Source organism: Falco peregrinus, chromosome Z (assembly GCF_023634155.1).
Source record: "Falco peregrinus isolate bFalPer1 chromosome Z, bFalPer1.pri, whole genome shotgun sequence".
In the NCBI taxonomy this organism is placed as follows: Eukaryota; Metazoa; Chordata; class Aves; order Falconiformes; family Falconidae; genus Falco; species Falco peregrinus.
The window spans coordinates 44303050-44317041 of record NC_073739.1 but is presented as its reverse complement, the minus strand read 5'-3'; the positions used below and the strand labels follow the sequence as shown (position 1 = coordinate 44317041).

The following is a 13992-nucleotide window of genomic DNA, read 5'->3' as shown; positions in this document are numbered from 1 at the left end:
GCAGCGAGGCTGGTGCAGGGTCTGGAGCACAAGTCTGACGGGGAGCGGCTGAGGTAATGGGGGCTGTTCAGTCTGGAGGAGACTCAGAGGGGATCTTACTGCTCTCTCCAACTACCTAAAAGGAGGCTGTAGGCAGTCTCTTTTTCCCAGATAACAACAGGACAAGAGGAAATGGCCTGAAGTTACACCAGGGAGGTTTAGACTGGATATTGGGAAAAATTTCCATCACTGCAAGGGAACATTGGCAGCATTGGAACAGGCTGCCCAGGTAGGTGGTTGAATCACCATTCTTGCAGGTATTTAAAAACTGTGTAGATGCAGCATGTAGGGGCAGGATTTAGTGATAGACTTGGTAACCACAGGTTAACGGTTGGACTTGATGATCTCAAATGTCTTTTCCAACCTAAATGATGCTATGATTCTGTGATTAAACAGCTCTTACTGCAGAGCTACTTGAGACAGGGGCTGACTTTAAGAAAAGTAATCCAGTGTATTTCGCTGTAGCAAGTCTTGGTACAGCTTTTCAGTAAAGTGGGAGAACCAGTTATGCTAGAACAATGGTGGGATTGTGGACTGGGAATAAACTTTAAGAGATGGGAACTTCTTAAACTGCCAGTGTGCCAAAAAAACTCTCCAAGCATCCCTTGATATTACTAAAAGACCAGACTTCTGCTCTAGTATGTAAGTCCTTGAGAACTTCTCTGCGTCCTTCTGCTCAAAAAGGGGCTTTAAGTCTACTACTTAGTGAAACAATATTAGTTGTGTTTTCATTTTTTAAAAAAATCCCTTGGTTAACAAAAAGCTTAACTTCTGCTGAAATGAAAAATAAGAACTGATAAATATTCTTCCCTTTCACTAGAGGGAATCTGAAATGTCAGAATTGCCTCTGATGAAGGTAGCTGGGGAAACCCTTAGATTTTGAAATTTTGAGTAAGGATATAAATGTTGAATTTCACCCTTAATATAGTTAGCACAGTAACTCTTTCTACACACTAAATACTATGTGAATTACTTAGAAGTAGAGATTGTACTATAGCTCTTCTTTAAAATTCAGGACACATGTAATCAAGTAGAAGACCATAGCTAATCAGTTACTGAAGTTTTTTCACATTTTTGTATTTTTAGTTTTTAAACTTGAGTTTTATACCTCTGTCTACTGTTGAGTAGTGCTATCACGTACAGTAATTCTGAGGACTACAGATATATTTGCTATTCAATTTCATCTTAAAGGCTGTCAGTGCTGTTTTCTGGACTACACTACTAGAAGGTTTGGCTCAGTCTTGCAGCTTGGATGTACATTTAGCTCTGATTTATTTTAATAGATTTTTTTCTACAGAAAGACTAAAGGATTGTGTAAGCTAGTGAATTTCTGAAAAGCAAATCAAAGAATAAAGTGTACATACACTGTAATTTAATGGTGACAAATATGTTTGCACAGGTGCAAGGCATCTTCCTTTAAATGTATGGTTCTGATACTGCTTATGAGAAGATACAGGAGTCATACATGGATGAACAAGGAGCTGCTGGATAAAATAAAACAGAAAAAGGAGGCCTATGGGGGATAGAAGCAAGGACAGGCAGCCTGGGAGGACAGAGAAATTGTCCAAGCAGCCAGAGACCAGGTTAGGAAAGCTAAAGCCCTGATAGAATTAAATCTGACCAGGGACACCAAGGACAACAAGAAAATTTTCTATAGATATGTCGGTGATAAAAGGAAGACTAGGGAAAATGTGTACCCTCTTTGGAAAGAAATGGGAGGCCTGGTTACTTGGGATATGGAGAAGGCTGAGGTACCCAACAACTTTTTTTCCTGAGTCTTCATCAACAAGTGCTCCAGCCACCGTGCCCAAGTCACAGAAGGCAATGGCAGGGACTGTGAGAATGAAGAACTGCACACTGCAGGAAAAGATTAGGTTCAGGAACGTCTAAGGAACCTGAATATGAATGAGTCCGTGGGACCTGATGAGATACATCTGTGGCTCTGGAGGGAACTGGCAGATGAAGTGGCTAAGCCACTATCCATCATATTTGAAAAGTCATGACAGTCTGGTGAAGTTCCCACTGACTGTAAAAGAGGAAACATAACCCCCATTTTTGAAAAAGGAAATAAGGAAAACCTGGGAAACTACAGGCCAGCTGGTCAGTCTCACCTCTGCACCCAGCAAGATCATGGAGCAGATCGTCCTAGAAACTATGCTGTGCTAAGGCACATGGAAAATAAGGAGGTGATTGGTGACAGGCAACATGGCCTCACTAAACATGGCAGGCAAATCATGCCTGAACAAATTTTGTGGCCTTCTACGACAGGGTTGCAGAATTGGTGGATGAGGGAATAGCAACTGGTGTGAACTACCTGGACTTGCGGAAAGCGTTTAGCGCTGTCCTGCATGAGATCCTTGTCTCTAAATTGGAAAGACATGGATATGACAGGTGGAGCACTCGGTGGATAAGGAATTGGCTGGATGGTTGCACTGAAAGAGTTGTGTTCAGTGGCTTTACATCCAAGTGGAGACCAAAAGCCAGTGGTGTTCTTCAGGAGTCAGTATTCGGACCAGCACTGTTTATTATCTTTGTTTAGTGACATGGACAGTGCACCTGCAGCCAGTTTGCCAGCAACACCAAGCTGTGTGGTGTGATGGACAGGCTGGAGGGAAGGAATGCCACCTAGAGGGACTGTGACAGGGTTGAGAGGTGGGCCTATGGGAACCTCATGAAGTTCCAACACATAGTGCAAAGTCATGCATGTGAGTTGGCGCAGTCCCAGGCACAGATACAGGCTGGGTGGAGAATGAATTGAGAGCAGCCCAGAGGCAAGGCTTGGGAGTGTTGTGGACAAGAAGTTCAATGTGACCTGGCAATGTGCTTGCAGCCCAGAAGGCCAGCTGTATCCTGGGCTGCATTAAGAGAAGCATGGCCAGCAGGTCAAGGGAGGTGATTATCCCCTTCTACTAAGCTCTTGTGAGGCCCCACCTGGAGTGCTGTGTTTAGCTGTGGGGCATCCAACATAAGAAGGACATGGACCTGATGGAGTAAGTCCAGAGGAGGACCACAAAGATGATCAGAGGGCTGGAGCACCTCTCCTATGAAGATGGGCTGAGAGAGTTGGTGTTCTTCAGCCTGGAGAGGAGAAGGCTCCAGGGAGACCTTATAGCAGCTTTCCAGTACCTAAAAAGGGTCCTATCAGAAAGCTGGAGAGGGACTTTTTACAAAAGCATATAGTAGCGTGAGGGGTAATGGCTTTAAGCTGAAAGAGGGTAGATTTAGATATTAGGAGGAAATTCTTTACTGTGAGGGTGGTGAGACACTGGAACAGGTTGTCCAGAGAAGCTGTGGCTGCCCCATCCCTGGCAGTGTTGAAGGCCAGGCTGGATGGAGCTTTGACCAACCTGGTCTAGTGGAAGGTGTCTCTGCATATGGCAGGGGGGTTGGAACTACGTGGTCTTTAATGTCCCTCCTTCTGTGCAGCTGCAGTATTTGTCAATTTTTTTAAGTCAGCCCATAACCATCAAATATTTTGTACTCTACAGTGTGATAAATCAGGCTTAAACAAAATTACAAAACCTCCAGATTACTGTTTAAAAAACCTTAATAGCTACTATTTTCTAAGCCTTTGTACTTTGAAAATACAAACCAGCAATTTGAAGGAAAAGGTCAGTGTCCACAATGAAAATACTGTAGAGCTAAGGTTTCTAAAATATAGTTGCTTGCCAAAGAAACCTACATTCTAGAAACTTTAGAATACGTCTGCCTGTATGTGCACGTTATAAATTGAACTGTAAGAATTCTTTAAGTCTGTAGTATCTGTGGCTGATCTTCAAAGCTAGGATATAGGATTCCAGCTTACATACCAAGCTGTGAGTGTAGAACATTATGGTTGCTGTTTTCTGTGATGTGTTTCTGTATCTGTAAAAGAATTTCTAGCTCCTGATATTTCCACATGTCCTGGGATAGATTGCAGTAAGATTGTGGTATTTGTTGAAGGTTGTTCTTAAATATTTCCCCCTCACCCCATGCCTGGGGGCAATTTTGTTACATCGTGTCAGTTAGATACTGTTAAATCTCTTCCCAAATACTGTCTTTGAAATATGGTTTTCTTACACCGTCTGACCTCTGAGAGTCTTTCTCATGGTTCTGATAATAAAGATATGACTGGCTTTCTTGTTCCAGGGTTAGCTTGGTTGATGCTAGTCTAGGGATTTTAAGCGGTGTGCTTCACTGGACAGTTAGCAATAGGCCTGCTCTTCACTGGGGGGGCTATGTCTGCAGTGTTTCAGAACCTGCATCTTTGAATCAGATGCAGAAATGTCGTGCAGCCTAAAAGACCTGTGAGGGCCTCCTTGCGTTTGTAGGATTGTTTTTGCTATGCATTCTGTTGCACACCAGTCGTCTTGGTTGATAGCTTGCACAAAGTGCAGTGGTATGGTCTTGAATAAGCTTTTAATAGTAAACAACAGATTTTAATACTGTTTGGATCTTTGCTCCTCTGTAGAACTGACTGATAAGATGTATACAAAAAGCAGTGTCCTGTTATGTGTATTTGCCCTTGTATAAGTTGTATAGGGAAATTAAGCTTTGTATACTATTAATTCATATAGGTTACCTCTGAAAAGTAGAGCAGCTTGATAATTTTAACAATTTTCACCTTTGGAATGAGAAGACTGTGTTAAGGTGTGCAGGAACAAAGATTCCTGTATTTTCTTCCACTTCAGATGCTGTAATTAAAGATTATATTTATCTTTAATGCTCTGCTGATACGAGAAAATGTGGCATTAAATCCTGACTACTGGTCACTGAAATGGAGAGATTCACTCTTTAGAACTAAAAGTTAAAATACAAGTGTAGGCATCTCATGCCTATGTTTAGTTGTTTGGGTTTGGTTTTGTTAATTCAGCACTAAGCTGCTTAACTCACCCAAACAGCTTGGGATTGTGAAAAACATTTTCTGTTGAAGAACTCAGTGAAATCAATTGGAAAGAATACTATTCTTACAGTTCAGAATCTTATATTCCTAGTCCTGTAATAAGGAACAAAATCCTGGATGAAGAACACATTCTGAAAATCTAGGTATGGCTACTAAGGATTTTTTTTAGAGCCCAGTTTGAGCTTTTGATGAGGTAGATGTATTTAGTTAAAAACTGGGTGTGAAAAAGTGAAGGAGAAGAAGACAAAGTAGAGCAGAACGTACGTTCCTGATGGTAATGTCATAGGCCCAAGAGACTTGTGTTATAATCTTGTGTTATCTCTTGCTATACTGCAAATCTGTTAAGTGAATCACACTTATTTCCACTTTCCTATGTTAAGCTTTTGCATACTAGAGTTGTGTACTAATAGACCTCTGTCATCTATATTTGTAGAAAATAGGTTATTGCTTGGAATGCTGTGTGCTAGTTGTTAATTGGACATGTTGAGTTTTTGTATAATATTGCATGTTGATCTGACATTTTGAGATAAATTTCATGAGTTTGTCTGTTTTATGATAGCTGGAGCTGGAAGAATGCATGGAAAAATTAACGGAAGAACAAAGAGCCAGAGTAAAGGCTGAGGAACGGGTAACGGAGGTAACGATATTTAATTGTTAATGATCTGTACTTTTAAAGGAGGCAGCAACCAAACTATCCGCTTGCTTAATTAGGAGTAATTATCAGTGACCTCTAACATGGTAGCTTCCAGAGTTTTGGTTCAAAGTCATATGGATCATTTACTAGCCTAAGCGCAGTGATGAAATCTGTGTTTAGTAATGTGTGTTTGTTCTCCTGATCGTACCAGAGCCTTGAACTCCAGATCAAGCTACTCTTTCAATGTTTCATTCATTAGGTGTATTACTTACGATCTGGGGCATCCTGATGTTTGTTTTTCTTGAGAAAGTGGTTAAATCTGTTTGCAGTTTGCAGCAGATGGATAGTTCTTTGAGGTTTCCCACCTTCTGTATCACGCCTTATGCTGAAAAGCTGTTTGTTGTAAACGTTGTTTAATTTGGCTTATTTGTCTCTTTGATTTTTAAGTTTTGTTTCTGGAGGGAATAAAAATATCGGACAGTTTTCTGCATGACATGTTGGCCATAGCTGTCAGTTGTTTTGAGGCACAGTTTTGCATTGTGACAGAACCAAACTAACAACTTGTCACACTTAAAATTGTGAGGCCTGTTTCCCCTCCGTCCAGTGTTGCTGACTTAAAAAGATCCTTTTGCGTCAGGAAGCAGAATTTCTTGTAATAGGCTTGAGTGTAAAATAGTGTCAATGAATGGGTTTGGTTCTTAGATGTGATCTGAAGCAGAATCAAAGTAGTGGTACACTTTGCAATTTGAGCAACCCACAGTACAAGCAGCAGATATCCACAGAGCGCTCTGAACTCTACAAGACTGATCATAGTCCTCCAGTGCAGCCATTCCTATCCTGCTATAATGTGAAGTGCACCAATGTGCTCTGCTGGATATCTGTCATTTGAATAGTTAAATGCTTTTTAAGGCTAAATACCCACTGCAAGAAATGTTTCTCTGTCATGCTAGACCACTTGGACCTAGCACCTTGTCTCAAGAGAAGGGATAAACTAAGTAGCAGTAATCTCTGAAATTGTTCATTTTGATGTGACTTTAACAGCTATAGTGTGCTACACAGATCCATAATTTTTTGTCCTTCTCTCATAAAAGATGAAAAGGAAAGCCTGTGGTAGCAGTGATTGCATAGCTGTAATCTTAAATGAGTGTCTGAGTTAACGTTTCCCTCAAACACAAACCCCTGTATATCCTGCAGTTATCATTCAACTTCCAGTTTGTCATTGATTTGATTAATGTTCAATTTGGAGAAAAATCGGATCATCTTGAACTTTCAATTTTGGGATGCACAGTGCAGGGGAGAGGTACAGTAGTACCTCTTAGATACAGAGGGGTGAATATAAGGAGACCATTGGCCTTCGTTAAAGTTTTTACTAGTAAAATAAATTCTTTGGTGTTAATGTGTCATATAATGCATGCAAGATAACATGATATGAAAGCTAGGTTTTTTTGCTTGTACTTGCCTCTGCAATATTCTGTACATACGGAAGACTGCTGAGCCAGCAGTTTTGAGTGCCTGCAGCAATTTCACTATGGTAGCATAGAATTGTAGCTGTGGATAAACAAACCTGCACAGAGCTTGATATAACAGTGCCCTAAATATTTCTGGCTTCAGGAAACTCTCTTACCAGTTTTATCAGTTACTTTGGGTATTTCTCTTTGTGATACTGCTTTATAAGCTTGCAAGATGGTGGTGGGTATTTTGTGGTTGTTTTTTTTTAAATGACAGTGATAGAAATTACTTTACTTTTTTTCCTTTTCCCCCCACTGCCATAGCTGGAAATTGAAAATGCACGATTAAGGAATCTAAATACCTCCCTATCTGAGGTTCTTCATGCGCAGTCGGTAACCAACATGATTTTGGAAGATGAAGGTGTTCTAGGCAGCATTGAGAACTCTTTCCAAAAGTTTCATGCTTTTTTAGACCTCCTTAAAGATGCTGGGTAGGTTGTCACTTTACTTAAATCTTACTGTTTCTGCTGAGATTTCTTTCCAGAATTACCCTCCCAATGAAGTATGCTGCACCTTCTCCCCCTCCAGATCTCTAGGACTATACTTGCAAAGAGCAATGGAAGAAAAATTAACTATGTACCTACTGTTCTTTTACTGTTTTCTCAGTGGGAAAAACATGATCAAAGCACTGTCCAGCTGAATTCATGTATCTGTCCTTGGGAAGGGCTGTCAAGAAGCCCGTTCTGAAAAAAAAGAAAGCTTTTATTAAAGCATGTTTCTAAGTCTTTTTTGGATCATCTTAGCTCTTAGCATTCCCTTGATATGAAAGGCTTGAAATACAGTTGAACTGGCTTCAGAAAGTGTCCTGTTGCCTTGAGCCCCCTTTTACTAATTGAAGTACAGAAATCTAGATATATGAATTTGGCCTGTGTACTTAAATTCTGGATTATTTAGTATTACTTGAAATATTTGAGAGAGTATTATTAATGTTTGTCTTAAGACTCTACCACTGTATCTGTAGTTTCTCGGAAGATGGTTCGTCCTTCCCGCTTGTTAAAGGATTTCAGCCTCAGTCCTCAAACCTGTTTTGTAAAGTTTTTGTAGCCACACATGGCAATCTTGTCCAGGAGAATAAAGGAAAGATATATTGTATCATATATCATATATGATAGATACATTGTAGTCTACCCTGCCTGTTCAGAGAAGACCACCAAAGATTCTACTTGCCCTCCCCACCTCTTGCTTCCATCCACATCTACATTGTAAACATTATTATGTTTACATGTAATGTAACAAGTTACATGTAATGTAAACTTAATGTAAAGCTCAGCCTGAGCCTATTTTCTAATTTAGTGCCAATCAGTTGGTAGGGCTGCCATTGCTTTTAAAAATTAATTTCAAACTTTGGAGGAAGGGAAAAATGCTTTTTTGCTACATTAAATAAAAAAAATATATCAGATGGGCTCTGTGTCTATTTGTGATAATTGGGAGCTGTTCTGAGAGTTACAGAATCCTAATCACAAAGACTGCTGTTCTCAGTAAGTTTCTATATGTAATATGCTGTGCTGTCAATTGATGGCTGCAACTTCCTACTTCTTACTAAGGCTTAAAACACCCCAAGTGGTAGGTTTGGCCAGCTTGTAAGCTGGCAGGTGAAATAACATGACTGTATTTGTGAAGCATGTAATTGGATTTGGCTCTTAGAGATTATGCTAGTTTGGGAGATGTGCACCAATCTTCTGCTTGAATGATAGTTTCACTCTTTGTTCTGCTTGACAGGGAATCTGCTTGCCAGGATCCTGCTCTGAGATCAGTGCAAACTGGGAGAACTTCATTCTTAGCTTCATAACACTGAGTGAAGCCTGACAGTTATGAATGTGCAGGCTAATTTGTGCAAAGATAGGAAAATAACTTTAGCTACTTGTTTTCATCTTTATTAAGCTATTTTGGATGCCTCAAAAAATGATGAAAAAAACATATCTTCAAAACTTTACATTCTGTTTCTGCTTCTGATTTTGGATGTTGAGGCTTTTCACAGGGTAAGATATTTATTTTTGTGTGTGTCATTTTCTATTAAACTTTATTCTACAGACTTGGACAACTTGCAGTATTAGCTGGGATAGACCAGTCAGATTTTGGTCTTTTGGGGCACCCACAAATGAATTCTACTCTCAGTAAGCCTGCTAATGTGCTAAAGGAGAAGTCTTTTGAAGAAGACAGACAGGAGCATACCCAGAATAGCAAAGTAAGTCTATAGAGAGAATGCTAGTGGCAATGTACATGACGCTATTTAATGTACTTCTCAGCTGTTATGCCCTCTGACTGAAAGTAATGATTACCAAATGATCCATGTGGTTGTTATTACAGTCTTTTGCTGTAGCTGTATTTATACAAATCATAATAATTCAGTCATTAATGTCAATTTTTAAAGTAAATACCATTTGGAACAGAAACCATAGTATTTTGTAATGTACTAAAGAATGTGTTGGTGGTAATTATGCATTTCTTATTCTGAAATATGAAGTTCCAGCGGTGGTATGCACCCATTGAAAATGGAAAATACCATGACTACGTTTGTTAGAAACGTTAATGGTGATGTATAGTGGTTTTAAAAACTTAGTCTGATAGTAGGGGGTAGTACAATATGTTGAAAAGCACAAATTTTCTTTTAAGTAATTGCAGTGTATATCTCGAGTCCTGTTAGATTCTACGTGGACCATGCCATGAATTTCAGGGAACTACACATTCGCAATATTAACAATATAATGTTTTACTTTCTACTCTGAAGTCATAAATAGAAAACCTGCTGGGTTTTTCAAGGGAGATACCAAGTTCCCTTAAAAAAAAAAAAAGACAACGACCAGGCTTAAGTTTTTAAAGTGATTAAAAATTAAGATTCTGGTAGCTTACAGCTTTGCCCAAATTGGATCAAACTGTCATGGTAAGAACCATTCTGCATTCCAGTAGGTTTCTTATACCAAATGTCTTCTCCATTAATTATTCCAAATTCCTCAAGAACACCATGACCATCTAAAACATGATGGTAAAAGGTGTTGGGGTTTTTTAATGGTGTGGAAAGCAATTTCCAGTTTTGCAGTTTGAATCTGCTAAAAGTTATTTGAAGTAATAGAGCAATTCTGATCATAGGTTCATTGACATTTGTTGTAGATTGGCTTGCCACAGTGTTTTCAGCTGATTTTCTGCACTGTGACGTTAACTTGTTCGTGCAGGTCATGTGAGTCATTATTTTTCTAATTCAGCTACATTTAGAAGCCTGAGTTTGAAGTGTGTTTTAAGTATACAAGACAAAAGATGACTACAAAAAGCTTCAACTAACACACTGCTCTCATACTTACCTCCTAGTATTGGTTAGTTCAGATTCTTGTAGCAGTTAGATATTGTGGGATAGACTATTGGGACCACTGTGAACTGTGAGCAAACATAATGAATTGCAGGTATTTCAGAATGGTAGACATGATTAGACACTTGCTGCTTCAGTGTAACAGACATATTTTTGTAGTATAAAGTTCAAGCTAGATGTGAAACTGTAATATGCCTACTCTGTGTCATTATCACTGTAGCAATCTTCTTCTGAAACTTGCTTGCTTTGAAAGGTAATAAAGGTTGTGTATTTATTTTGCTGTTCAGATTTAGTATGTGGCAGTTGCAATACTGGATTTTTTTTTTCTAGTCACATCGGTATCTTCATTGGAATCTCTTATTTCAGAACAGAGCTGGGGACATCCAAGGTTCTCTTCCTGGTACATTTCAATCCGGGATCGTTGTGAATAATGCCTTCTCTGGTCGTAGAGAAATACAGGAACTTCAGACTGCCGGGCAGCAGTACCAGCCAAGCTCATGGAAGGAAAGCGAAGCTCAAACATTTACCCAAAATAAAGAAGATAAGCCTCGAAATAGTACTTCTACATTCTCTGAGAAGAGAGTCAAACAACATGAACAAGCAAAAGGGCATCACTCAGCAAGACAGTTGGTTACCAGTCTGCATTCAGTTTCTGATTCAAGTGTACATATTAGAAGTAATGGTAGCAGAGTATCCAGTGGTGCTTCTAGTGAAAAAGACAAAAGTTGTTCCTCAAAGAAGTACATCCCTAGAGCAAATGAAATGGCAATTCCAAATGATGGAGCAAGAGGAGACCAAAATAGACAGCAGACAGTAAACCGCTCTGGAACTGATACTGTAGGATCTGGCTCTGAAATACAAGAAAGTATCCAAAGTGTTACCAGCATTTGAAATGGTTCCACAATGTTTGGTCTGTTCTTTACACTTGCCAGATTAAAAATAAATTTTGGATACCTCAGTATAGTTTATGAAGTTTTTGTAAAGTAATGTAGACTTTGTAACCTTTGTAATTATTGCATGCTCTTCAGTATTCCTTTTTCATTTATGCATCGCTTGTCACTAGATTTTTGTATTTGGAGAAGTGATGCACTGGTAGAATGGTACCCGTCAGTTTGTACTACGTACAAAAGGTTTCTGGTGTATGGGTTTCATTATGTGTCACTGATCTCATTATAGTGTAAACAGTTTTGAGCTAATAAAATGAATTTGAGCACAGTTTTTTCCCCAGTATTTATTTCCAGTGGATTGCAATGGAAGTGGAAAAATTTGTTTTAGAGCAAACGTAAATTCATGCCTAACAGCATGTGGGTATGACATTCCCAAGGGAGGGTAGTGGAAGTTACAGATTCAAAACAGCCCAGAAACATCTCTACAAGAAATATCTAAATGCAGACATTCTTCCTTATTGCTGTGACTGCAGATCATAGAATTGTGTTGGAAGGGTCCTCTAGAGGATGCCTAGTCCAACTAAGTACATTGCTTTCAGGACCTAGAGAAATGTAAGAATACAAAACTAAAAGAATATAATTGTTTTGCACAGGCAACTGATTTGCAGCTTCTGAACTATAGCACACAGTAACAGAGTTTGGTGTGGCTCGTGTGGCATGGAAAATCATTTTGCTTTGCACCAGGAATAATAAGATACATTTCAGTATGGCCCTGAAAAATAAAGTAGTATCTATTTGTACAGTTGCCTGAGGGCCATGAGAAGGCAATCAGTCAAGAGCTTAATACAATAATTGTTTCCTTCACTAACTACTATTTTGTATGTAAATGGGAGTTCTGTAGAATATAAGTTACTAGGAAGGGATGCGGAGATGAGGAAGATGCTAAACATTTAAGCAAGCTTTAGGAAAAGTGTTTTTAAGCAACATAAAATTTGCATTTGGAAGAATGAAACAATCTAGGCTGTTTTAGTTCAGGGTTTAAGTCTCGGTCATTTGGTTCAACAATGGGAGTGAATTTTGCTTTTGAATGAGCCATTCAATTTTATTTCCTTAAAATAACTTATTTCTATGACTTTTTCACATGCGAACTCTGTGAGATTGGATAAGTAGAATCTGACACGCAGTGCTCATCTTCGTGAGAAAGTTCAAATGCTGAAAAGTCAGCACATTGTGCAGTGGTCATGAAAAGCTGTCTTTTTAAAAAACTGATCAAATTTAAGTATTTTGCCTTTATTTCACTTTTTATGAGAGGTGCCTGAGGACTGGAGGAAAGCCAGTGTCACTTCAGTCTTTGAAAAGGGCAAGAAGGAGGACTCAGGGAAACTACAGGCCAGTCAGCCTCTCCTCCATCCCTGGCAAGGTGATGGAACTGCTCATGCTGGAGGTCACCTCAAAGCATGGAAAAGATTAATTGGGTGTAATCAACATGGATTGACCAAGGGGAAATCACGCCTGACCAACCTGATAGCCTTCTGTGCTGGAACGCCTGGCCGGGTGGATGAGGGGAGAGCAGTGGGTGTTGTCTGCCCTGCCCTCAGCAAGGCTCTTGCCCCTGTCTCCCACAGCCGCCCCAGGTGAGCGCAGGCCGGGTGGGCTGGGCGCGTGGGCAGGGAGGTGGGCTGAGACCTGGCTGATGGCAGAGCCCAGAGGGCTGTGACCAGCGGCGCAGCCCAGCTGGGGGCCCGCAGCCAGCGCTGTGCCCCGGGGCTCAGCACCGGGTCCCGTCCTGCTCAGCCCACCCCCCAGCGCCCTGGGTGAAGGGGCAGAGCGTGCCCGCAGCGAGTTTGCTGGTGGTACAGCGCTGGGAGGGCGGCTGATACCCCGGGGGCTGCGCTGCCGTTCGGCGGGGCCCGGGCAGGCTGGGCAGTGGGGCAGGGGGGGCGTCATGAAGCTCAGCAAAGGCAGGGGTAGGGTCCTGCGCCGGGGGGGAGCGACCCCACGCACCAGCACAGGCTGGGGCTGACCTGCTGGCAGGCAGCTCTGCGGGGAAGGGCCTGGGAGGCCTGGAGGACACCGAGCGGCCCGTGGGCCAGCAGTGTGCCCTGGTGGGCAAGAAGGCCGCTGCCAGCGTGGGCTGCATCAGGAGGAGCGTGGCCAGCGGGTGCGGGGGGTGTCCTGCCCCTCTGCTCTGCCCTGCTGAGGCCGCACCTGGAGTGCTGTGCCCAGCGCTGGGCTCCCCAGTTCAGGAGAGACAGGGAGCGACTGGAGAGGGGCCAGCGGGGGGCTGCCAAGGGGGTGGGGGGGCTGGAGCATCTCCCTCATGAGGGAAGGCCGAGAGAGATGGGCCGGTGCAGCCTGTTTAGGAAGTTCCATCTGAATATGAGGAAGAACTTGTTTACCTCGAGGGTGACAGAGCCCTGGGACAGGCTGCCCAGAGAGGCTGTGCAGTCTCCTTCCCTGGAGACATTCAAAACCCACCTGCAGGCAACTCTGTGCAACCTGCTCTGAGTGAAGCTGCTTTAGCAGGGGGTTGGCCTAGAAGATCTCCAGAGGTCCCCTCTAACCCTGACCATTCTGCGATTCTGTGATTTACAGTGTTGGCTGAGATTTTGAATGATCATCACATTTTAACCTGTTTCACATTAACTCTTTTTTTTTTTTGGCAATGTGTATTTCATTTGCAGAGTGAAGGGGACAGAGTGTGATGGAGCAATGGAAGATATTTTTCATATACGGAATTA

At 41.4% G+C, this 13992-nt stretch overlaps 1 protein-coding gene across 4 annotated transcripts in view; it reads left to right on the top strand.

Moving 5' to 3' along the window:
• The window catches only part of CEP78 (centrosomal protein 78), a 30691-nt gene extending 19369 nt beyond the window's left edge, over positions 1-11322 (top strand). For all 4 annotated transcript variants that reach the window (XM_055790955.1, XM_055790953.1, XM_055790956.1 and 1 more), the window contains exons 13-16: positions 5481-5558; positions 7328-7494; positions 9095-9248; positions 10731-11322. In XM_055790955.1, the coding sequence (XP_055646930.1) occupies positions 5481-5558; positions 7328-7494; positions 9095-9248; positions 10731-11255 (924 nt within the window). In that variant the 3' untranslated portion in view covers positions 11256-11322. The remainder of the gene's footprint in view (positions 1-5480; positions 5559-7327; positions 7495-9094; positions 9249-10730) is intronic.
• The last annotated feature ends 2670 nt before the right edge of the window (positions 11323-13992 follow it).